The sequence below is a fragment of the Amblyomma americanum genome, chromosome 11 (assembly GCF_052857255.1).
Source record: "Amblyomma americanum isolate KBUSLIRL-KWMA chromosome 11, ASM5285725v1, whole genome shotgun sequence".
Classification (NCBI taxonomy): domain Eukaryota; kingdom Metazoa; phylum Arthropoda; class Arachnida; order Ixodida; family Ixodidae; genus Amblyomma; species Amblyomma americanum.
Genome location: NC_135507.1, coordinates 9883299 through 9909416, shown reverse-complemented (window position 1 = coordinate 9909416; position 26118 = coordinate 9883299). Strand labels below are relative to the sequence as shown.

Below are 26118 nucleotides of genomic sequence, written 5' to 3'. Positions count from 1 at the left end.
AAGCCCCACCCAAACATTCATGGCGCATTCTACCTCAGCAGCAACGAAAACTGACTCCAAACAAGTCATGAGCACAAATGGAGACGTGACCATACCAGCCACCACAAAAAGAATGAGACGCAGAGATCAGTTCTCCCTGATACCTTTATTTTACTCCTGACACCACACACAGACAGACACGACACTCACACAACACAATGTAGCATTCACAGCAGCAGTCACTACCACACAACACTGAAAGTGACTAGTGTAGAAGACAAGGACGGAGTGGCTGCCGATATCATCGGGACTTGTAGATCCAAACTTCTTTGCCTACATAGGCAGTGGGGAAGTGAGTGTGCAGGAAGCCCTTCAGGAACTTCAAGTCAGCGTCCACTACAAAGTCAAGCATGTGCTTGTACAGGCTGTTGTAGATGACAATGTAGTCGGTAATGCCTCCAAGCCCAAACGCCTTGAGGCCATTGACGGGGTCCTGGAAAAACTCGCGGGCCTCGTCTATATGCCCCTTCTTATTCTTGATGTTAGGCTCACACGACAGGAACTTGAGCTTGACATTGCGCCGGTGGATGTGACTGGAAGGATGAGACAGATATGGTCATGCCTCGTTAATACAGATTTTTCACTTCTCAAGCAAAACTGTCTTAACCCCTTCAAACATGAATCATTACCCGGTGGGAGGAAAATTTTCAATTTCAAATTTCTGTAAAGAACATGCCTAACTGCCCAGATAAAAATTCCGCACTCCCTGATGATTAATTGTGCAAAATCTGGGAGGCCCTCACATGTCCTTGCCGTGACTGTACACTGTTTTGAGGGTCTCAATTATACTTCTTATGAACTCATTTCTGTAAGAAGTCATTATGTAAGAAATGATGCTTATTTTAGGCCTTTTATGCCTCTGATGCAGGCAAAACAAGAACAAAAAACAGATGTCCGGAGCCACACCAGCGCTTACGTCGAACACAGGTGTCCATGTTAAAAGCAGTTTCTCTTGCTCATTACGCATGACTGATTTGAGACAGCCCTACACTGCTTATCATGAAGGGTTTGAATATAAGTACCTGCCATTCGTGGCACATTACATCCCAGCAGCAACTTAAACACAAAACAAGTTATGTCCACATGGACACCATGACCGACAAAGATAAAAATAGCCAACCATAACAAATTGCAACAAAAAATTAAAAAAAAAGTTTTATTCAGAAAAAGAAACCTTGTGATTGAGACCTACTTCAGTGCATAGCACTCTGTAATGAGGTGGAAATCAAACAAAATTTTGGCAGCTTGAGCAGCGTTACCCTTCATATTGTTACGATAAAAGAAGAAAGAGGTGCCGTAGTGGAGGACTCCGGAATAATTTCGACCACCTGGGGATCTTTAAGGTGCGCTGACGTCGCACAGCACACGGGCGCCTTTTTGCATTTCGCCTCCATCGAAACGCGGCCGCCGCGGTCGGGTTCGAAATCCGGGTACTACGGCTCAGTAGCCAAGTGCCCTAACCACTGAGCCACCGTGGCGAGTCTCTCAGCCACCACAAACAATGCAGAAAATTTTAAAGAAATGCACACGGCTGCAAGCAATCTTCAAAGTGATGCTAGGGACTGAGGTGCACGAGCAACTTATGTGTAGCTCATGTCTTCAACATGGCATCAGCTTACGACTAGGCAGATTTATTTACTGCAATCAAAAAGGTGTCTAAGGGCCTCTTTAGCCTGTCCAATCAGAAATTATTAACCAATAGAGGATGGGGGGGGGGGGGGGGGGGGGGGGATTTTTTCAAATTTTGTGAAGAACATGAATAGAATGCACAGAAGAAAAAAAAACATACCCTCTCAGATTAATTATGCAATTCCTGTTGGGTCATCATATGAAGTAAACAGTGCTCTCATGGTCTCAAGCATTTTGTGGCTCATTCTTACCATGCAAACAAATCAGCACATTTTGGCCCACTTTAAAAGTGCTCACGCTTTCAAAAAAAGCAATGAAAAACCACCGAATGGAGCCTTACCAGAAAAATCAGCATCCCATTCGCATGCTTGGCTTGAGATGGCTCTACACAGCTTGTTGCAAAGGGTTAGAAATATGAGCTCTAGCCACTCATGGCAAAATGCATTTCAACATCAAGCCAGCTCCGCGTTGATATAGAGTTACCTTGGCCGAAGGGGATGATGTGCAATAAATAGAAATAGAGGTGGCAGTTGTGGTATGCATGTAGCTGCATGTAGGCTATGATCGAGGGACACTGTAGTAGAGGGCACCAGACTGATTTCGGTGAACGGGATTTCTTTAACGGGCACTGGCATTGCACAACACATGGGCATTTTTGAACTTTGCCTCCATCACAATGCTGCAGCTACTGCAGCCAGAATTCAACCCCATGTCCATGGACTCAGCAGCCAAGCGGCAAAGTCACTGAACCACTCAGCCACCTGAGTGGGAGGTTTCAAAGGGGACAGCCCTTTTTTAGGACAGTACATACAAAGGCAGCTTTGTGAACTTATCGTTATCAATATTACTCTAGGACAGTATAGCAGAAAAATTTTAGTCAAGTCCTGCCACTGAACACTATGTATAGCTTCTACTACGTATACTGAGTTTTTGATCATAGTTACCAAGGTCAAACCTAGCAGTCCTATTCGTAATCTTTCAGGTTTATCAGCTGCTTCTAAGGTATAAGGGCCCCCCATACGCATGCATACTTAAGCATCGGTCATACATGTGCAAAATATAATTGCTGTTTCAAGCTGATTGGTTATACTAACTGTTATTTCAGGCTGTTCAGTTATACAACTGCAGTTTCAAGATGTTGGTTAGGGAACTGAATTTTTGCCTCGCGAGACCTAGAAAAGAAACCGCTTTAATTGACATGTAATTAGTGTGTCTCGTCCATCTCAAGTCAGAAGTAAAAAAAAAGAGCAAAAAACTCCCAAGAATTTGACCTCTGTCATACAGAGATGTGACAAAGTTCAGTAAAGATGCGAGGTTACAAGAAGGAAACACGGAGGTGGCATCATCACCTGTAGAAAGGCGTAGAGTGGCACGGCATGAGAAAAGCCACGGTGGTGCGTCCGGGTCTCTGCTCCAGCTCCTTGGCCAGGTAGTCCATGGCCTCAATGGTGCCCTTCTGGTGGAAGAGGCCGAAGTACAGGGCGGGCGGGAAGAACGACACAGCCAGGAGGCCTGCCAGTGTGAGGCCCCAGGAACGCGGCAGCCGTGCCATGCCCGCCCCACACACGCACATGGCCAGTGGGAAGATGGGGAGCAGGAAGCGGAACTCCTTGTGGCTCACCAGGCTGGGGCACAGCACCATTATGTGTTAAGAGGGTGGAGGAAGAAGTAGTAGGGGTTTAACGCAGTTAAACCAAGTAAACGAGAGTAAACGTGCAAAAGCAGGACTTCATTCTTTAATTGAAGGTGACACTTAAGCTCCGTCTTAATGGCATGATGCGATATCTTTAGTGGGTTAATGCCGATATATGCAGAATTAGTCATTCTCTACTTAACATTCATGGATAGTGGTGATTCCTCATACCACTACCAACGCAGTGGCGCAGCAGTTAAGTGATGTACCACTGCACTGGCAGGTGGCTGTCTCTGTCACAAACGCTAGTAGAGATTCTGTGGCCCATGTCCCTTTTCCCGAGCAACTTCTCGCGCAGCTGGCATCGCTGTTGCTAGGCAACGGCACAAGAAAGATCAGACGCTTAACAAGATTCTTGGTCGACGTTGACGAGCGTATGAGTGCTTTTGCACTAAAAGGAGGAGGGCACACGGAAACAGTGCAAGGAAATCTCAGCACTGGCTCGAGATGCACTAATGCTATACCAGAGATAATCTAACCGCAGTACTGAAAGCTGACAAGAAAACTCAAAACCAAACGCACTCTGAGGACAAAGAAGCTATTTTCACTGAAAACTGAGCTCCTATAAGAAAGAGAAGACCAAGAAATGAAAGACAGGCATCACTGCCAGCATTTTCTTACACTAACTGCAGTTGTGTGAATTCGTTTTTTTTTTTTTTTTCACAGATCTCCGACGTTAAACCACACCATCATTCACTTCCAGGAGATGATCGCAGAGTCCCTTCCATCACTGATGACATGAGTTTGAACTGGGTGGTGAAAAAAGATGTTTCGTTCTAGGTAAAAAATTCAGTTTTACTAAGAAGAAAAGCTAGACAGTCGTCCTTGGTATCACTTCAAGATGACGACAGTGCAGGGAGCTAGAGAAAGACAAGAACACGAAGAGGAGAGAGCTGAAAGCATTTGATAACAAACGCAAATTAATGACAGCCGAGTGAAAATTAAAAAGGAAAAATGCACTTAGGTAGTACATACAATGCAGAGGACAGATAATCTCTGAATCAAATCTGCCTGGTCTGCGAGGTTGATAAACGAAAGGCAGCAGCACAGGCATGATGAAGTTTACCAGTGAAGAGTGCAGCTGACTGCACCACTGCCCCAATAAGCTGAGCCACTGCAAACTCAGAAATGCTTCTTAACTTGGAAGAGTACACAACAAGCAAGACTTGTTCAGTACAGATGAGTAATTTAATATTTTTCAACAGGCAAGAAGAAAGCCAACACCTGACTCCACCGACAGTTGGCAGCCACTTCAACACATGTATTCCCATAATCATTCTCGTGAGCAATTCCTACTTGCAGAGTGAATTATCTTCCTTTCCTGTCCAGAAGACCCAAAAGTGAACCGGACACAATACAAAGGGTCTAGATGTGGCCAAACTGACTGGTAGCCTTCATAACACTAAAATTGTGCTTCAGCGGGGAAGCAACAATTCCAGTATGAATTGTTTACACGCTGCCTCCTTCATTACCAATCCACCTCATCTTTCAGGCCCCTTATTGTGCCCACAAGCCGTTCCGCACCTATTGCTCTCATGTGTCCAATCTAGCATCTGCAATTCCCTCTTGTGGCACTGCCCGTAACTATGCCTAGTGTCAGTATCTTAAGTTACTTTCCCTACTTCTGCAGCGTTGCCGCTTAGCATTATTACATCAATATGTAGCAACACAACACAGCGAGCTATGAAGGAAAAATGATGGGTGTAACATAAGAGACCGGAAGCAGGCAGAGCGCGTGAGGGAACAAACGTGGGTAAATGACACCCTAGTCAAAATCAAGAGGAAGAAATGGGCTTCAGCAGGGCATGTAATCTGAAAGGAAGATAACCGCTGGTCCTTACAGGTAAAGGAGTGAATTCCAAGAGGAGGCAAGCGTACTTGGAAAGCGTAGCAGAGGGCAGCAGAAAGATTAGGTGCACGGATGAGATTAAGAAGTTTGTGGGGATACAGTGCCCACAGCAGGCAAAGGACAGGGTTAATTGGAGAGACTTGGCAGAGGCCTTTGCCTTGAAGTGGGCATAGTCAGGCTGATGGTGACAATCCTGATGATGCAGCAATACGTTTCTCTGGTGAGCCAATCCATTAACCATGCCCATAAGATGTCTCACACCAAGTGCCCTCCTGCGGTCATTCTCACAATTACATGGTGCACCACGGCCCTCTCATGGCACCACCTGCAACTAAGTCTAGAGTGACATTCATGCTTACCACCACACACTCCTAAAAATATCTAAGGCTATTTTCCCTACTTATGCAGTGCTGCTGCTTGCGGCATTATTTCATAGACAAGAAGCTGTTCTGGCAAGCTCCGCTCTTGCTCACCTGAGCACCAGCATGTGCCAGATGATGACAGCTGCCAGCAGGCGGCAGCGGCCCACCCGAATGCCCAGCACAAAAGGCAACACGTGCAGGGCCAGAACAGCGGGAAGCCCATTGGTGAAGTACCAGTGCCATGGGTTCTTGCCGTAGTGGGCGCCCACGTCGGCCACAAAGTTCAGCCGTGCAAAGTTCCACGGGGTGCACACCCACTTCCGGTAGAACCACCGGTCACACAGCATCAGGGCTCCAAAGCAGCACACGCTAGCAGATGAAAGACAGGAGCAAAGTAAAGCTAACAGTCTGACGACAAAGGGTGGCTCAACTTGATCTTTTAATGATCGAGAGCATGCAGTACGCCAGTTGTAACTGCTTCTGAAGGAAGCAGATAATCAGCCAAGAAGCACACGATGCGGTGCTAGTTGGTATGACAATTTTGAAACATAAACTGCAAGAGACAAAGCAGTAGAGAAGCAGACGGGATGAGCGCAGCCCCTCTGCATAGTTTTACGTTTCGTAATCATCCAAACTGGTGCACCATTTGTTTTTTATCTGTTCCTAGCACTTTCCAAGTAAAGCTACCGATTAAGTGGTTCGGACTTAATTTCAGCTCTAACGGTTTACTTGGCACATCTAACTGGTGGACTCGCAAAAACTTGCTACAAATTTTCATGAACTTAAAAAAAAGTGCTGATTATTGCATTACACCAATGCTCTTCACCTCGGAGATAGTTGCCATAAAAATGCAAACCCATCATCACCATGAAATGTTCTGCTTACACTTGCACAGGAACATGTACCTATTCATGACCGATATTTTGGACACTCTGTAGTCCAAAAGTTGGATTTTTCGGTTCTCTACTTTGCCAACAGGCCTGGTTCACTGCAAAATGCAAAAAAACAATAATGGTGGCACAAACACTGTGAAGATGAGCCTCTTGAGCAGAAACATCCTCGAGTGGGACTCCCTGGCGATGTGCAGGACGATGAGGGGCAGCCAGAGGACCACAGCCGTGGGCCGCATCATGCACGACAGACCCACCAACCACAGGTAGCCCCAGGAAGTGCTGCGGGCGGTGTCAATGACATCAGTGTGCGAGCCTCGTCAAGCCCAGTAACCATACTAATGGGCCAAACTGCTCTACTGCCACTGGCTGCTACCTCTCCCCCCTCAAATGCCTTCCTTCTCCTCCAAATATTGCAAAGCACGCGCACTGCCAATTACGTTTAACTAACAGCTTGTCAATGAACTGCATTACACCAGGGGGCATCACTGCTGCAGCACAATAAGGCAAAGTACACACAACCCAGATGGGCAGCACAGGACTTGCCTACATCTTAACCTCCATTTTTAATTATTACTTTTTTCACAGCCTACAGGCGTTCAATATGCTATTCAGTCCATTCATCCTGCTCAGTACCAACTTCTTTACTATTACTGATGTGTTGTGTAGCATTTTGTTAAGCCTTGTATAACGCACTATGTACTATGCTATGCGTGCGTGTACAATGTTGCCATTTCTTGTGGGATTTTTTTATCCTCTGTGAAAAGGCATAGCCAGTGTCACTGTCAGGCACCAGCATCTCCCTATATTTTCATTTAAATTGGAAAAAAAAGAAGTGAAAAATAAGAGCAGTGAAAGGTTTACATGTATTTGTTTGGCCCTATCAGTAAAATAAATGGTGCAGCTTGTTTCCAGCCAACCTCTCCTGCAAATACTGTGTCATGCTTTTCGCAATGCTGGGACGCCTTTACAAACCAAGCTACAGACTTTTGGCTCCGAATGATATTTACAACCTGGGATACAAGCAAGAAGCCTTTTTTTCTCAGAACAAAACGAAGCAACCACTTAATGTTATTAAAATTCCGCAATCTGAAGAAGCTGTTGCTGCAAAAGACTGTGTCCAAATGCAATTGAACTTTCCTTTGCTGGGTGTGTGCAAATGCAGCTATTAAAGAACTTTGATGAATGGGTCATTTAATGTACTAAATAAATAGTCTATGAATGCATGCAACATTCAGCGATGTCAAAAGAACAACTTCATACGATCCAAATTAAGTTTTTTCCAGATGGTGCCACTACTCACAATACTTCGATGCTTTAATGACACAGAAATGAATGAAGAAGCAACCCAACTGCAAAAAAATATTTATGGCCCACTCTCCTCCTTGCATCAGCATTACAATACCACTGCACAATCACTGATAAACAACACAATTTGATATGAAAAAAATGCCGATATCATGCCATAGCACACATGACACAACGTAGAGAACTATATGCTGCTGAGCCCCACAGGATATCTACAAAGCAAAAGCATATTTGCTTGCCCCCCTCCCGCCTAGTGCACCTTTATGATTTCCACATCTACTAAAATACTGCTTGTACAGACTGAACTGAGGGCTTTTCACCATCCAGCTGGCCTCATACCAATGCAAGTTGAAAGCACCCAAATGACAAGACTTTGCAACAAGATTGCATTTGCATCAGTACTTAAAATGTTCCCTCTTCCTGTAATGAAATTCAGTTATGTACATCAGCCCTGATGTGCGTTCTCCTATCCTGTCTTCAATCTCGAGTTTGCTGGTTTGTTTGTGTCAATATATTACCTTTCCACCAAAGCGCCTTCAGATGGTAAATGCTCATCCACACTGCACAGCACTACACTCAGTGACTTTTTTGGCAATGAAGAGAAAGCTACACAGGTGAAGGCTCTATAACTCCATCAAGAGTTTGGCCCCAGGACAGCCACCTGGCATGTTGCGAACTGCGTGGTTCCTTCGCTCCATTGCCGGTGCAGCTAGCCACCTACGGAAGTTCCTTGTAACTGGACATGCCTAAATACTTGTTTTAATCAAAAGCTGTTATGCCATGACTATAACATGGACAATTGGCAGTTGTTTTAGAAATATACCTTAAATATTGCGTATTACCACGGTAATGCCATGGGAGTATTACATACTGAGTATATCCTGTGAAACTACTAACTATTAAAGGGAACTATTAACCGCAACAGAGGACTATTCCGCCACTAGGAGGAGAGAGAGATTCAGCTCTGTTAGCCTTTGGCTGCATGTCAAACAAAATTGTCGCAAAGTATGCAGCAATACAGCCCAGGAACACATCAACCAAGAAGAGTAATTTGATGGCAGCACACTCTATACTTCCATTTTTGTGCAAGCCCTCACCCTGGCAGCTTCTGACCCCTCCATGGGTACATGGAGAGGGCTCCCGCTGTGAAGACCTGCTCGGCCACATTGGTCAGGGTTCGAGAGGCTGTGTAGTGCAGAAACCACGAAGAGATCACGCAAAATGACGTCCAGCATGCACCCTGGTAGCCAAAGAGGCGACGGCCCAGCTCCACAGTCCAGTAATCACCAATGGCTGACATGAGGGCCTGAACGAGGCGTGGCACCATGGTCTGCAAGTAGACAGAGAGAGAGGGCGCCACAGGTGTATTACTCCCTCATAACAGTGACAGTCGGGGCATGCCATAAACTAGAGCTTTCAATTGCACCATATGCATTGGCCCGCTTTAACAGTGCTACTCGTGTAAGCACTTATTCAATGTAGCGAAAGCAGAGGTAACCACTATGACATGTAGCATTGGGCACAACCATCCCGTTCAATTTGAAGGCTTTCGTTGGCTGATACATAGTGCAGGAAATGGTGAGGCCAATGGCGCCTTGAGAACTCGCAGGGCTTACCACCATGAATACAGTGTCAATATTGAGTATCTTCAGCAGGTAATACTGAGCCGCGATGAACATGGGGTAAACAGAGCTTCGGATGGCATACTTCCACTCCCATGTCACGTAGCCATACCTGAAAGAAAATGGTATGCTCTTTAACGTCGTTTTTTTTTTAATTGTTCACACAGCGTGACCAAATCTATCGAGTTCTTCCCTTTCTCGTGCGCACTAGATTGCTCACCAACCTGCAACGCAAGATTTGGTCTCCACCTTGCAAGCGAAAACAATCTCAAAAAGAAGTAACATCCGAAGAACAGTTTAGTTGACCCAATTACTGCATGTGAGTGCATTTTACTGTGTTTTGAAAGACATCAGCAGCCACAGCTGACCTCGTTTTAGTTCAGTTCAACTAGGATACACTTTGATCAATACTGAATTCAAGCCACACCACAAGCCAAGAACGCACGAAATTAGATCGAACTCGTATGAGAACAGGAAGAGAGAGAGAAGTTGTTGCCAGGAAGAAAGAAAAGGGAAGTGCACAGGCCTGCCCACTGGCTCAAGCCGAGCCACACTCGCTACCACGTGCAGATAGTAGGAGAGTTGAAAGATGGGATAGAAAGACAGGATAGTAAAGACGCGCTAAAGACAAGGCCGATCCCGGAGGCAGTGCAATACCGGGCCAACCGGTGGCGGGAGTGAAGCATCCTTCAAACTCTCCGCCACATTTCCAAAAATCCAATTGGACCCGTAACTGATACTCTACGGGGTCCGTACCATGAAATCGACTGGCACCGTTAAAAACAGCTGGTGCTCTTACCCGAAAACAAACTTGTGGGCGATTTCCAGCGACTGCCAGTACTCGTCGGGAACGAACGCTGTCCTAACGAAGAACGCACCTCCACACCGGAAAAGCACGAACATAAACAAGAAGAAGGCCTTGGGGAGCTCCTTGGCATCTTCTGGAAAAGCGTAAGATCGCGAAGCAAGCCATGAATTAGAACAAATCACCGCTGCCACGATCTTATCTCCGCTAACGCACCCTCTTTCTTCGGTTCCTCTTTCACCTCTTCTGATCGCTCCGCTAGCTCAGCCATTCAGGAAGATCACAAGTTTCCGCTTCTCGACCAAACGCTTGCTGTCCTATGGACGTTCCCCTTTAGCAAGGTCGGTCCGTTCTGCCTGTCGAAGCACACGCACACAATACTGAATTCGAATGCTCACGCGCGCCAAGCTGTCATGCGCAGGCCGGCCCCGACCCGCATTGGTTCGGCTAGCAGCGGCTTGTGCATAGCCGCTTGTTTCACAGTGGCTTGTGAAATAAAAAAATGATTAGTTTCAGTTTTTAAGGCTGATCACTGGTACGAGAGGTTTGTGTCTTGTTTTGTTCAAGCCTCAAAGAACTGCTCGACAGCTATGTGATTCACGCAAAGCAAAGACGAAGCGCTTTGCAACACGCTGTGTGGCTGCAGTCATGCAGTAGCACAAGCACGCAAACGCATATGTGCTGGCAACTAGCTCTGTCCGTTCAAATAACGCGAATTTTAAGTTGCCGTCTATCCGTTAAACGACTTGCGTAATCGACAGTGCGGCATCCGTGACTACTCTACTCACGTGGACCCGGAGCGCGCAATGGTGATGATAAATATCTGTGTTACTTGAGAGGGAGTGTTGAGAAAATTGTTTCCCGTGTTACCGGTGCGACCATGACGCCTGGGAAGCGTGCCGTCAAGGGTGATGCCAATTCTCCGGACACGTCCTCGGTGTCTAAGCGCAGAAAGGAATCCGCAGTATTGCAACTCAATCACAAGCTCTTTTCGGATGAAACGAAAAATGGCCTCAAAGCAGCGTTTGCGGAGAGGAAGGCCGGCCACTTCGGTAAGCGAATATACCAGAGACCATCGTGGCGTCATAATGAGGGGTTGCTTTTTTTCAACTAGGTGCTGCGGCCGAGTTGATCACGGAACCTTTCAACGTTTGCATCTTGCACAACCTCCTCGCGGACGCCGACTGCGTAGACAGCTTGAAAAACGAGCTATTCGACATAGAGTTTCACGCCAAGGACAATGATCTCTACAAGTTTCACCAGGTAATCCCTCAGTACCGCAATATCTGTGCACACATGTATACCACACGTGTGTTTACTGACGTTCGCTTTGGTTTCGGTTTCTAGTCGGACGACCTGCAAAACTTCGGCACGCCGTACATACATGCTTTCAGGTAAACACTGTTTTTCCTGGTGGTACTTTCGCGGGATTCGCGCGTTTTTACACCCTGTGCCCAGTACACTTGACTTAATGGTTATCTGCGTTGAAAACAAAAAAAAAATTTTCAGGAAGTGCCTGGAGAGAACGCTAGCACCGTGGCTTCGCGATGTCACCGGGATACCCCTGGATGGCACAATTAGCCTAACCTGTTCCAAGTATTCATACACGGGTAAGTGCACCGCAGGCAAATGATTGCTTACTTGGTGTCTGCGGGCTCACAGCTCATGTCTTTTTAATTTTAAACGTGCAGATGTGCTCCTGTGTCATGATGATGAGCTGGAAGGTCGGCGGATAGCATTTATTCTCTACCTTACGCCCAGTTGGTCGTCTACCGACGGAGGTTCATTGGACCTGTTCGACGTCGACAGCAATGGGCAACCAAGAGACATCGTTCGTAGCATAGACCCAAGGTTTGTGCATTGTACTGCCATATCATTGTATGGTAAAAATATAGAGTTTCTCGTCTGTTCGTCAACTTTACAAGCTGCTTTCTACCATGCATATTAACAGACTGGCCCAACTTTCTGCTCTTGCCACATCTTTGTGTCTCATGGATTATCTACAGTCATTCATATACACCTGTGTCATCTACGAGTGGCCTAGGGCTCGAAACCTGACCTTATCATGCATGCACATTTCCATGGACCGTGTTTATCTCCTCATGTCTGTAAAAACTCTATTGGGCCTGCTGGGCAGCGGCAATTGTCATAAATGCATAACAGAGCACGCCGTTCGAGCGCTCTTGACAAGTGTGTAGAAGACGGCCGTGCAACTTAGCTCAAGTCAATATGAAGCCGTGGCAATTAGAACTAACAGTTAAAAAAAAAAAGAATTGTTGCAACGTAACGGGCCGGATCTCCTGTCATTTCTAGCTGGTTTTCACGTACAGTCGATAAGTTTATGAAAGGGAACAAAGGAGCTCATGGGAACTCCACTTGTGGCAACACGCAGCTGCCACATTTTACAACATGGTGTAAAGGGTTCTGCCGTCTGGACTGCACCCCTTTCCACTTTGTTTCTTAGAGCGGCCCCCACGCATCGCTGCAAGTAGGGCTCGAGGCTATCTGCCACGTGCTGCCATGTTCCTTTTCATAAAACTTTTGACCGTACATGTCTAAATAGAGCATTCACTATTCATCCCAGCTATCCAGATGTATTTACTTGTATCAAGGTCTTTGCCCCGATGAGACGACTTTTCTACATGGTTTTGTGAGGTCATGGTAATCACAACTTCACCTGCTTCATGAAGCAAGAACTACAAGAGAGAAAACTACATGTGAGCACCAAGTTCTTCCCTGTGAACAAAGAGTGATGCTTTGAGTGAAAAAGAGTCACCCAGGTTTGGGTGTTTTATCACAGAAGATCAGTGCACATGCTCATGTTGCTGCTTGCCTATGCAATGCCTATGCCTTTGTCTGCCTCTGTCTGCGTGCACTCAAGGAGTAAAGGATGTTTACCTGTAGGCAACATTGGCAGCATTCGGTTTGTATTTTTAAATCAACAACTCATTTTTCCGACACAAAATTGGTCAACAGTAAAAGTGATTGCAGTACGGACGCATTTGCCAATGTTTGCAGTGTTTGGAGTCATTTTTGCCTTGTAGTGTGGAGCCAGCATTTGGCACGCTATAGTTGTGTGCAGTTTTGGTAGGTGACAGCATTAGTGCACTTGTTCATAGCCTTCTTTCAGTGCAACTTTCTTACCACAGAAAAGAGAATGGAGTTCTCTCTTAGTTACTTCATTCTTCATGTCTTCCAAGCCTCACTCTTTTGAACACAACATGTCTTGTCCTTTTATGGCTCAAGCATGGATGTCTTTCGTGGTGGTTGACTGAAAGCAGTTACTCATTCAGGTGTTGCTCGTTATTAAAATATGTTAGTCTTCTTTAACGTGTATTATTAGGGGAGCAGTCACACACAGTGATGTGCTGCAGCTTACATACAGATACATGCAGTGGCATGTATCTGGCAGTCCAGCACAGTGTCCGTATTTTCTAGGCTTTGGTGATAGTGCAAAATTTTTGATAGTCACTAGCATTTATATGGCCCTTTGGCCATAGTGACACATACTGTGTGAACACCAGTTTTATAGTTTTTGTTCTTGATCAGACAATTTTTTTTACATTTCTAACTGTTGCTTACAAATCATATTGCTTATAAAAGTGATGCTAAGGAAATCAAATGCACCATTTGAATGGTATGCCTAATTTTTTTTTTTTTAGCATCAGTTCTCAGATAACGTCACGAGAAAATTTTTAGTATATCTGGTAGTCCGGCACAATGTCCATGTTTTCTAAGCTTTGGTGGTAGTGGAGAATTCTTGACATTCACTAACATTTACGTGGCCCTTTGATGACTTCTAATCACAAAATATAATGCTTGAAAAGTCGGGCAGTGCTTTCAAAATGTGGTTTTTCTGCCCTCGGCATATGTAGGGGACACTGTGGAGTGTCAAACTTGGTAAGACAGTAGTGCAGCAGAAAAAGAACGATGGACGAAGCAAGGAGACATGGACTAGTGCTTGCGGCTGTCACAATTGGTGTTAGCGCTCGTCTGTGTAGCTTTGCATCTACCGTCCTTAATTTCTTTTGCCTTAAAAATCAGTGTCAATGGTGAAATACAGTAAACTATTGATAATTCGAATTCGGAGGGGACCGAAATTTTGTTTGAGGTGTGCAGAGTTTGAATTAATGGGAGCCTTTTTAACTTAATGCACTTGATCTTGCTGTGTCCACGTGTTGGAACAACATAAGTTCAAATTGAAAGTTCACTATACCAACTTAGCTGAGATTTCATAATTTTTCAATGCCAGCTGATGTCTTTGTCTTTTCTCTCTTTTCCATTTTCGCTGCACCAGGTTCAACAGCCTTGCCTTCTTCGAGGTCAGCCCAGTCTCGTTCCACCAGGTGGCCGAAGTGCTGAGCGAGGACAAAGTGAGGATCTCCATCGGCGGCTGGTTCCACGGACCACCTGTTATCCGGCCGGCGCCATACATTGAGCCGCCCAGCGAGAGGCTAAAACCATGCCATGTTGAGGTGTGCACCCATTTTTTTGGATTTCACTGCACAACAGATGTGCACCTTCGTCACGTTTTTAAACATGACGCAACTAACAACGATGTGACAAGGCATCTTTCCTTGTCTTACTTTTATCCTGTCAAATTATCGCTAGAAAACATGTCTCTTGACGGCAGTGACCACCAAGGCTAGCTGTCTTCATAGCTTGATGATGAGAAATTGATTCTGAAGCAGATGACGCAGTAACTGTCTCACTTCTCGGTGGGTACCTCAACCATGCCTTGAGGGAAACGGTGAAGGAGGGAGTGAAAGAAAATAGAAAGAGGTGCTGTAGTGGAGAGCTGTGAATTAATTTTTAGGTGGATATCTTTAACGTGCACTGATATCACATAGCACATGGGTGCATTTTGCATTTCACTTGCATCGAAACGTGGCTCCTGCGGCCAGGTGCCACCTGGGTAGTCTGGCCTGATAAATGAGCGCTCTGACCACCGAGCCCCCACGACAATGTTCTGCGGGTTAGAAAGAGTAAAAGTTAACAAAACAAAGTCAGAGAATGTTGTTGTACAATTCACACCATAACAGCTGGTGCTGCAAAAAGCAAAACGTACAAGACAAATCAGCAGCCACGTATCATCAGCCAAGTGGATATTGCTTTGCAGGAGGACGTGTTCAGGTCGTGGATCAACCCCATCTACCTGGCAGACTCTATTGCTGAGGAGGTACGGCGGCAGTTCAAAGACAACTCTGAGATTCAGCTTCAGGGCTTCCTTCAGGTAAGTATGCTACACATTGGCACTGTGGTGCTCTTGAAAATGTCTCCTTGTGACAGGTAAAGACACTTGTGCACAACCATACTGTGCTTTTGTGGATGCCGGTTTTTAAGGAATAATTCACTCATCTCAACAATATTGCACCTTTACATCTCCATTTTCTTCCATCTTCAGCCATGTTGGTGTGGTTGCTTGCTTTCAAAACACAATTACTTTTGAGCTTGGCAAGCTATTATGTTCAGTAGGTAGATTGCGCTGCATGAACATTCTATATACAGGCCTATTGAAGCTTAGCGCTCAAAGTATGCTGAAGTAAAGTCACATGCCTCTCCTATGGCTTCTTTATCACGCCATTATGACATACCCTGTTTACGTGCATTTAGCTTGGCCACAGTTGTAATGTGAGAGTCAGTTTTGCCAATGTGCAACAGGAAAAAATGACCCAGTCATTTGGTAATAGTTCGAGCCAGTCATAACACAAGGGGTCTCTTATTAACTTTTATATTATTAAAGAAAAAGAAAAGAAAACACATTACATTTCAGTAAATATGGTAGTGCTGCAGCCAGTATAGGAAGGGACAGGAGCTGGGGTCAGCGCTCAACACTAACCTGCACTGCTGCTCGCCCAAAACAGTGGTAAGAGTGGGGCTGCTGTGAGTAGTGGTGCAAGCCATGGCCTCTGTAAGTAGTGCTCCTGGAAGTGCAGCTCATGGGAAAACCGAAGAGGGAAGCCCAGTTGAGGGAAGTGGCAAAGGCTGTTAAATAGTTAATGTGCATTTAATTTCTGTGATTTATACAGCACATTAAAAAAAAAAATGTTGGGAGGAGTGGCATAGCTTGAAGGTGCTCTGTAGTCCCCATGTCATTCCTCATGATTCACAGTGGGCAGCCCAGGCCTTTTTAACCATCAGCAAAAATAGAAATACTGCAGTTCCTGGCTTTGCCTCTTTTGCTTGGATCTCCCAGTAGTGAAGAAACCTTCAGCAGGCAGGCCAGTGATCTTCTTCAGTTAAAAGGCACAGACTTTCATTATTTGCGATTTGACGCACTGTCGTGCTTGTGGTTTCATCGCTACATCAACAGGAGGACAAGTGCAGAGACCTAGAGGCGGCGCTTTCAGATCCTGATGTGCTGTGGAGTCAGCGAGGCCCACGTAATCACCGGTGAGTATATGTACAGATATTTGCCCGACTGCATGTACTCACTGGTCCAAAATTAGCGCTATCCTGAAGTTCACTTCTTGCTGAATCTTCAAGTTTTTATTATAAGTGATGTAGGGGTGTGTTTATTCGGTGAACCCAGATGATTCCAGCCGCTCAGGGGAGACTCGCAGCGAAGCGTCAGGCGTGGCGAAAGAGCAAGGCAGCGAGCAACTTCTTCGTCCTTGAGAGCGGCAGCACGCGACGCATGTCAGTGGTTATATCGATGAAGATTACCACACTACAGTTTCCCCCCGGGCAGAGAAGGAGCCATCCTGGCGACTCATGGTGCCGAAAGGACAGACGGATCGTAGTAGGGCTTGATTCGGTCCACATGAACTATTTCGCGTCCACGGCGACGCAAGTCCGCAGATGGCGTAACGGGCTCAACTACGTAGTTCACAGGAGATGTTTTTTGAAGCACTCGGTATGGACCGTGATACCGAGCAAGAAGCTTCTTTGACAGGCCGGCGGTTGTGGCAGGAACCCAGAGCCACACCAGGGAGTTGGGCGCATATGAAGGCGCCTCACCAGTGTCACGATGGTGTTTTTGTTGCCATTGATTTTCCTTTGTGAGCGAACGAGCGAGCTGACGGCATTCTTCTGCATACTGGGCGGCGTCCGAGAGTGGCGTCGATTCAGAAACATCAGGGCGGTAGGGAAAAAGCGCGTCCATTGTGCAGGTTGGCTCGCGCCCGTAAAGAAGAAAAAAGGGAGAGAATCCAGTGGTGGTCTGTATCGCAGTGTTGTACGCGTAGGTTACGAAGGGAAGAACGTGGTCCCAGTTGGAATGAGCGTCGGTGACGTACATGGCCAGCATGTCACTCAGAGTACGGTTGAAGCGTTCTGTCAGGCCATTCGTCTGAGGGTGGTAAGAAGTAGCGGTGCGATGAATGATGCGACATTCTTTCAGTAGGGCCTCGAGAGCGTCGCACAAGAAAACGCGTCCGCGGTCACTGAGCAGTTCCTTCGGAGTCCCGTGGCGAAGAATCAAGTTGTTGAGAATGAACAAAGCAACGTCTCTTGCAGAGGCAGAGGGTAACGGTGATGTTTCAGTGTAGCGAGTCAGATGGTCTACTGCCACAATAATCCACCGGTTTCCAGCAGGAGTAGTCGGAAGAGGGCCATAGAGATCTATGCCAACGCGGTCAAACGGACGAGCAGGGCAGGGTAACGGCTGCAACGAAACAGAGGACTTCTGAGGAGTTTTTCGGCGTTGACAAGATTCGCAAGCGCGCACGAAATGTCTTACGAAGCGGTACATTCCACGCCAGTAAAATCGCAGACGTAGGCGTGTGTAGGTTTTCAATACGCCACCGTGAGCACATTGTGGGTCACCATGGTACGCAGCACAAATGTCGGCGCGGAGATGACGCGGGATGACTAGAAGCCACTTCCGTCCATCAAGCAAATAATTGCGGCGATAGAGAAGACCGTCACGAATGGAGAAGTGGTGTGCTTGGCGGACGAGCGCTTTGGAGGAATGACCGGGAGTAGGACTTGAGAGAAAATTCAAAAGTGCATTGATCCAGGGGTCATTCCGCTGCTCGGTAGCCATGTCGATAGTTGTAAGAGTCGACATATCGTAGGCATAGACGTGGTCAGACGAATTATCTCTAGGCAATGGCGAGCGGGAAAGAGCATCCGCGTCCGTATGCTTCAGCCCTGATCGATAAATGACATGAATGTCAAACTCCTGGAGACGAAGAGCCCAGCGAGCAAGGCGACCGGATGGGTCTTTCAGAGAGGCAAGCCAGCACAAAGCGTGGTGATCGGTCACAACGTAAAACGGTCGACCATACACATAAGGACGAAATTTTCCGATAGCCCAAATAATGGCCAAACATTCCCTTTCTGTGACTGAATAATTAGATTCTGCCTTTGTCAATGTTCGGCTGGCGTATGCCACAACATACTCGCTGTAACCAGGCTTACGTTGGGTAAGGACGGCACCAAGCCCAATACCGCTGGCATCAGTGTGGATCTCCGTAGGCGCAGCCGGATCAAAGTGGCGTAGAATGGGCGGCGAAACCAAAAGGCGGCGTAAAGTGTCAAAGGCTTTATCGCAGGCTGGAGTCCAGGCGGAAAGGTCGGAGCTGCCGGCAAGGAGCTGGGTCAGAGGAGCGATGATAGAGGCGAAGTTCAAGATGAAACGTCGAAAGTAGGAGCAGAGGCCGATAAAGCTCCGAAGCTGCTTCAGGGAGGTTGGCTTCGGGAACTCTGCAACTGCGCGAAGTTTGGTGGGGTCGGGAAGAATGCCGTCCTTAGAAACTACGTGGCCTAAAATTGTGAGTTTTCGAGCGGCAAAGTGGCACTTCTTCAAATTCAACTGAAGCCCAGCGCCGGCGAGACACGTGAGGACATCCTTTAGGCGGAGAAGGTGAGAAGAAAAGTCGGCAGAAAAAACTACGATGTCGTCCAGATAACAAAGACAGGTCTGCCACTTGAGTCCACGAAGAACAGTGTCCATCAGGCGCTCGAAAGTAGCCGGGGCATTGCAGAGGCCAAAGGGCATAACGTTGAACTCGTATAATCCATCCGGTGTTATAAAGGCAGTTTTCGAGCGGTCATTATCAGCCATCGGTACCTGCCAGTAGCCGGAGCGCAAATCCAAAGAGGAGAAATACTCGGCTCCCTGTAAACAGTCCAAGGCGTCGTCGATTCGCGGCAAAGGATAGACATCTTTGCGCGTGATTTTGTTAAGCCTACGGTAATCGACGCAAAACCGGATGGAACCATCTTTCTTGGTGACCAAAACAACCGGAGAAGCCCATGGACTGTTAGATGGCTGTATGACGCCCCGGCGAAGCATGTCGTCCACGTTGTCAGCAATGACTTGGCGCTCAGAGGCCGACACGCGATAAGGACGCTGTCGTAAAGGTGCGTTTGTACCAGTGTCGATTGCGTGCGTAACGACAGACGTGCGACCCAGAGCAGTGTGAGGAAGGTCGAAGGCAGAAGTGAAGTTCTGTAGAAGAGCAGCGAGTTGATCGCGTTGTGCGGGTGGGAGATCTGCGTCAATAGCTTGTTGAAGAACATCGGGTGGTGTCGAAGCGGTCGCTGTATCGCAAGAGCTGAGCACATTAACGTCTAATGAAGTAGGCGTTGCAGGAAGAGTATTTACAAGCGCGGGATCAAGTTCTTCAATACGACCGAGACACTCGCCGCGTAGCAGGACGGACGGGCACGAAAATGGATTTGAGACGTACATTGCACTAAGGCCATCTTCGATCTTGAGGACCGCAAATGGAAGCAGGAGGCAGGGATGGCGTGAAGCGGCGTCGGAAGGTGTGAAGAAGACAGTCGAACTAATAACGCTTTCACAGGAGAGTGGAACGAGGGCAGCAGAAAATGGAGGAATGTCTGTGTCACTGGCGACGAGGAGTTTTGCAGGCCGGGTAGGGACGTCACACAAGACGGTATCACAAAGAGGTAAAAAGGAAACTTCCGCGCGGGCGCAGTCAATAACGGCATGATGAGTGGAAAGGAAATCGTAGCCCAGGATGATGTCGTGTGAGCAGCGAGACAGTACAATAAACTCGATGGTGTATAAGACGTCTTCGATGAGAACACGGGCCGTGCACGCCGCTGAGGGATGAATGCGCTGTGATGAGGCGGTGCGAAGCGAAAAGTCGGAAAGTGCGGTGGTCACCTTACGAAGACGACGGCAAAGAGCTTCACTGATGACTGATACGGCAGCGCCCGTGTCGACTAGAGCGAGTACTGCGACGCCGTCGACAAACACTTGAATTACGTTAGTGGGAGAACACCGAGGACTTGAAGAGTTCGAACCAAGCGCAGTTCTTGCCCCGGGAACTGCGACTGTTAGTTTCCCTCAACGGTGCCGGTAGAACGTCGGAGTGGGGACGGGGAACGGCGACGAGGGGAAGGTGATCGGCGAGCTGTGTACGTTTGATTGTCACGAAATACAAATTCGGAACTGGGCGGATTTCTCGGCGAGGGCTGGTCTGTATTGTAGGAGTCTGTATTGTAGGCATGCTTCCAGCATGCCGGATGACACTGCCACGACATCGTCGCCCCTCCCAACCACCGTGCTGTGTTCTGGAGCTCTACGGCAGCGTGATCCGTGCTTCTTCAGTGGCACAGCCGACCAGGACGTCGACGATTGGTTGGCGGCATATGAGCGCGTCAGTAGCTACAACAGATGGGACGACGCTATCAAGCTAAGCAATGTAATCTTTTATCTGACTGACGTGGCGAACCTCTGGTTTCGCAACCATGAGGCAGACCTGCCATCTTGGTCTGCATTTAAAAAGAATTTTGCAGAAGTGTTCGGCCGCCCTGCAGTTCGCAAGCTCCGGGCAGAACAACGCTTGCGTGAGCGCACTCAGCAAGTCGATGAGTCGTTCACTAGTTATATAGAGGACATCGTGGACCTATGCAAGCGTGTCGATCCGCTAATGACTGAAGCGGATAAGATCGAGAACATCATGAAAGGCATCTCTGACGACGCGTGCCAAATGCTCTGGGTAAAAAATCCTGCCACGGTGAGTGACGTGATCAAGCTTTGCCAGAGCTACGACGTGCTTCGTAAGAAGCGCGCTTCTACCCAGCACCTCCACCAATTGTAGGGGTGTGTTTATTCGGTGAACCCAGATGATTCCAGCCGCTCAGGGGAGACTCGCAGCGAAGCGTCAGGCGTGGCGAAAGAGCAAGGCAGCGAGCAACTTCTTCGTCCTTGAGAGCGGCAGCACGCGACGCATGTCAGTGGTTATATCGATGAAGATTACCACACTACAGTGACAACAACACAAAAGGATGCCCTCTGCTTTTCAGCTCCTTCCCACGTTATTGACACTCAGGACGCAACATGTATAGCCAAGTTTCCCATGCTTTCATTTATGAGGGCACTGAAGGCAACTGCATCCAAGTTTTGTTCTCAGTAAAAATCAGTTGTGCGACTCTCTGTGGCTGTGTTGATGTTTGCTCAATAAACTCGTGATGTCAATTATGAACAGGGCTCTGTGATCATCATTTGAGAATGAATGGTGGTGTGGCCTGGCCTTAAAGATCTACATAGAAAAACTGTCTTGACATCATCACACTTTGCTTGTGAGAACGGCTGGCGGTGAGGTACCTGTATTTAAACTTTTGTTGTTTTCTAGCTTAATAAGCTGTGTTCTCAGAGGCAGTAGATCCTCTGTCATTAATTTGTGGCACTGTATCGACACAATCTGACAGTTTGTCCTCCCTGCCACCGGCCATTTGTACAAGCAAACCGCGGTATCATCAAGAAACATTTTTTTTTTTGGGGGGGGGGGGGGGGGGGGTCAGGTTCCTGAGACTAGGCTACACTGGCACTCACTTCAAAACAGTGATCACAGAGTCCTTTTCACCAGTGACGTCGTGAATTTTAATCGAGTAGCAGGGGGAATATTCCGTTTCTGAGCGAATTTTCTCAACAATAAATCTGCCTTTTGCAGCCAGACAAAACATCAACATACCCAAGAAGATCCAAACAGTCACCTTTTACTGAGAATGAAAACTGGATGGAATTTTTCAGTGTTGCTTTTGTGTGCTGCTTTGCTCCCAAAGCATTTGTAGAGTGAATGATGCCAACTGAGAAAACATGTTTATACAACATCATGCCACGTCAGTGCAGCTGGACATTGGAGAACCCGACACCACTGCCACCCGTGGTGGAGGAGTGCCTGAAGGTGTTCCGGTCAGAGGCCATGTTTCTCATCCTGTCCAACCTGACGGGTCTCAAGCTGCATCCGCTGTCCACCGCCTCTGATTCCGGCTCGGACGACGACGACTCCGATGCCGCAGCAGAGAATGCTGTGGGAGGCAGTTCCGCGTGCTGCACTCAGGCTGTCCGTAAGTGGAGCCACGGCACATACACACTGGCCCATGACCACGATCGGAGTGCGGAAGAGTGCAGACTCGATGCAGTCCTCTACCTTAACTGCAAAGGTTGGTGGCCTGTTCACTTGCTGCGTTTACTCTCATGTGAAGGTAGTTTTGGTGCTCGTTGTGCGTAATGACTTATGGGCTTCTGCTAAAGTTAAGCCTGGCTGTAACTTAAGTTAATGCGTGCCGTTATTCATTCAGCATAACTGCTGTTTTGCCACCAACACACGGAGTTGTATTATGTCGTACTTCAAGGGAAGTATCTTCTTTGCTGAACTCAGTGTGCCGTGTGAACGATCTTGTCACAATGAGGTCCAGTTGTTGCTGTGGTTTTCATGGTTAACGTCTCTGCTTGTCGTATCTTCTTAAGCGTTTTCCTCCTCTCCTCCTATTGTAGGTGTTGATTCGGAACACTGGCTAGAAATGCAGATGTCAGGAGGAATTGATAAATGTCCTTTTTCGAAAAACCCTTTGAAAAGCGTGTGCATTTCAAAGGACACCGTGTGCAATCACCAGACGTCATGCTTTTCGACCCTAATGGTCGCATGTTGGCTTTTGTCATTTTTTACGTGACTGCAATACATGGCACCACCTTATAAACAACCCGAAACAAATGATCCTTTTCAGTTAAAAAGCTACAGTTCCTCCATTTTTGCCTTGCTTTAAATACATAGTTAACCCTCATCATAATGAAATGGTCAGTTGTAAATTAACAGTTATTCCAGGACAACTGCACTTCCTGTTTAAAACAATATTTTGCAGTAACATGAAACAGTGCTGAGGGTAACAGTGAGACAAGAAGTGACAGACATGTTTGGTTTTGACTAACATGGATAAACAACTTCATTGTGTCACTAGTTTGAACTATATTGAGGTTACAAATCTCTGACTGCCTAATTATTGTCGTCTCAAGGGGGCAGTGGTGTGGCAAGCGACACATTCTTCACCTTTAAATATTTATTTGTAACGAGAGTTCACAATTCCACCTCGAAACACCCACCTAAGCTGTGCACTATTACACTCATTACGCTAGCTTGTGGATGTGCACATGGATTAACAAGCTAAAAATTAGCAAAGATAAGCGCTATTGATGATGCGTGTTCGTTACACAACAAACAAAAAAAGTGTGTTGTGCACACTTTTTTTCCTGACTCGTATTTTCATTTAAATGCATATTCAGAAATGCATGAAGCCCTGCGAACAAAAGGACGTTTCGAATACCAATAAAAAAAAATGCCACTAATGTCCTTTATTTGTTTGCTGCTTTTAAACTAGGCAATACTTTGGTTCTTGCTCTCCAAACAGCAGAACAGAAAAAAGTGTGCTTATCCCTGCAAGCTTCCTAATCTCATCTGCCCACCAAACTTTCTGCCACCACCTATTATACTTGCCTTCTCTTGGAATCAATACATTGTTCATTAAACAGAAATGTTTGTAGAATGGGATTTGGTCCTTAACTTGGAGGTTTGACCAGAGCAGTGTCCTGTGAAGGCAGCAAGGTTATTGGCACGAAGAAGTACAGGACCTGAGCTTATTCAATAACTAAAGCAGTTATGAAATTCTACGCTCTTGCATTCCAGTTGTCAGCAACTGTGTGGGGAGGCTTTGTATCATTCCTTTTCTTTTTGTTCCTGTTTTGCTGAGTTTTTTTTTTTTTTTTTTCAGATTGGAAACTAGAGTACGGTGGCTCTACAGTCTACATCGTAAAAGGTGAAGAGGAAGAGGTGAGATCCCAAAGGGTGCCTGTAATACGTTTACACTGTACACTAGGCAATCGATCCTTTGGCTCTACTGTCCGTTTGTTAACATGAAATGCTGTACACAGACACTTTTGATTTTCACTGATAATTTTGATTTCCTCTCAGCTGAGGCAGCCACTAGAAATATGCAGGCAACTTAATGCTTTGTTTTATTTCCTTGACAATTCCGAAGAGCATGCAACTTAACAGTGCCTGCTTTTAAACCCAGCGTCTGAATTCCTTGCAGCTTTTAGAGGAGCAGGACTAAGCTGGCATTTCATTAAATTGTTGCTCAAAAATGACTGGACAAAGTCAGTAACAATTACAACAGTTTTATTAACCACTGCTGTTTATCCATCTTTTTTTTTTTTCATTCTGTTCGTGTTTAAACAGTCATTCACTCTTATCCCTGTGTTTATGTCAATAGGTGTTGACACTGTCTCCAGCCTGCAACTCCTTGGCCCTCGTCTACAAAGACGACGGACTTTTCCAGTTCGTGAAGCACATCAATCATGAGGTGACCAAGTTATCCAAGGAAGATGGGTGCTTCCACGACATGAGCTTTGTTTACTATGAATGACGCAATAAAGTTAACTAGTGTTTGTTGACGAGGTATTGATTTGCAGCTGGTACGTGTGGCAGATCTTCAAAGGCTGTGGAAGTCGCAACTAATTTGCCATAAAGCAGAAACGCTACGTAGACCGAGGTAATAAAAAACGCTGAAAGACAGTATCACTTTGGTGCAACAAAATGTGCAATTTGTTACAGCGTACACGCTATCACAAATATATGTTCATGTGCTTAAAAATCAAAAACGCCAAAATCGCCCAAAAGGTGTCGGAAAGATCACGGAAATCAGGAGTGTTGTTCTGTGCCCTCCACTATATCCAGGGTAAAACGTAAAGTTAAAAGTACATGCAGCCCAACAACAGCGGTCTATCACACTGTGCAGTTCAGATATTCAAGATTTGAAAAGAAACCGCACGATTACTGCCCTTTGCATTATTGGACGGCTGTGACAACGTAGCTCACTATGGTCGCGACCTCGGCCATACCACCGTACCCCTTGTCGCCGCACGCGAGCTTCTTGTCAACGCACGGCACTTCGGTGTAACCGAGATCTTTGAGAGCCACTACGTGTTTGAGAGTTATGGGGTGGCACCACATGTGGGTATTCATGGCCGGGCAGAAAAGCAGCGGCTTGCTCAGGTCCCACGCTCTGACCACACAGGTGAGCAGGTTATCGCAAAGGCCACCCGCTATCTTGGCCATCGTGTTGGCGTCCAGGGGGGCGATCACCATGACGTCGGCCCATCGCCGCAGCTCGATGTGCAGCACCGGATCGGACATTTTCTGCCAGGTGCTCCATTCGTCCTCGTCTCGGAGCAGCCGCACCGAGCGCGGAATTATGGAGCGGTCGAAGAAATGCAGCGACTTTTCCGTCGCCACTATCTTGATTTCCGCGGAGGCGTAGCCCGGGAATCGCTGCTGCATCAGCTGTTGCACGAGCACAGGTATCTTGACCGAGGCTACGCTGCCCGTGCAACCGATCAGGATGTTCAGCGTCTTTGCGGAAACCTCGGCGCTCATTTTCGCTCCGGTGTCTTCTCTCTTTTGTGCGATCCACGTTTTTCCTGCGTGGTGCTCGCGCAAGTCTCCATGCTCGCCTGCTACAAGAGCAGTTCTTTTTCTTGCTTTTGTTGGAAATTTTCCTCGCTTCGCGCGTGGGATTTCGGTGGTTTCGTATTTAGTGCGCAGAAATTTCTTTGTGCCCAAATTTTGCTGGCGAAATAAATTTGGCGGCGGTTTCTTCCTTTCTGAACTGAAGATAATTTAGCTGATCACAGCGGTTCCTGCTACTTCAATTAATAGCTGGTTT

General features: G+C 46.8%; 4 protein-coding genes across 4 annotated transcripts in view; 2 read left to right on the top strand and 2 right to left on the bottom strand.

Moving 5' to 3' along the window:
• Positions 1 to 126: 126 nt before the first annotated feature.
• Positions 127 to 10553, bottom strand: PIG-B (phosphatidylinositol glycan anchor biosynthesis class B). Its single transcript, XM_077643960.1, has 8 exons — positions 10414 to 10553; positions 10192 to 10333; positions 9387 to 9504; positions 8868 to 9100; positions 6598 to 6744; positions 5684 to 5941; positions 3018 to 3293; positions 127 to 572 (listed from the first exon to the last, which is right to left on the bottom strand). The coding sequence occupies exons 1-8, from the start codon at positions 10466 to 10468 to the stop codon at positions 281 to 283; spliced, it is 1521 nt and encodes a 506-aa protein (XP_077500086.1). The 5' UTR covers positions 10469 to 10553; the 3' UTR covers positions 127 to 280.
• Positions 10554 to 10630: 77 nt separating this feature from the next.
• sud1 (Prolyl 3-hydroxylase sud1) lies at positions 10631 to 24847 on the top strand. The gene is made up of 11 exons (XM_077643959.1): positions 10631 to 11249; positions 11312 to 11460; positions 11545 to 11591; positions 11707 to 11807; positions 11889 to 12048; positions 14495 to 14672; positions 15317 to 15430; positions 16511 to 16590; positions 22250 to 22563; positions 24166 to 24224; positions 24667 to 24847. Exons 1-11 carry the CDS (start codon positions 11078 to 11080, stop codon positions 24817 to 24819), a joined length of 1527 nt encoding a protein of 508 aa, XP_077500085.1. The 5' UTR covers positions 10631 to 11077; the 3' UTR covers positions 24820 to 24847.
• On the bottom strand, positions 24555 to 25962 carry Ppcdc (phosphopantothenoylcysteine decarboxylase). Its single transcript, XM_077643961.1, has one exon. The coding sequence runs from the start codon at positions 25827 to 25829 to the stop codon at positions 25242 to 25244; it is 588 nt and encodes a 195-aa protein (XP_077500087.1). The 5' UTR covers positions 25830 to 25962; the 3' UTR covers positions 24555 to 25241.
• Positions 25619 to 26118, top strand: part of brm (ATP-dependent helicase brm) — a 38606-nt gene continuing 38106 nt past the window's right edge. Inside the window, exon 1 of the mRNA XM_077643957.1 lies at positions 25619 to 25753. The gene's annotated coding sequence lies outside the window, so the exon portion shown is untranslated. The remainder of the gene's footprint in view (positions 25754 to 26118) is intronic.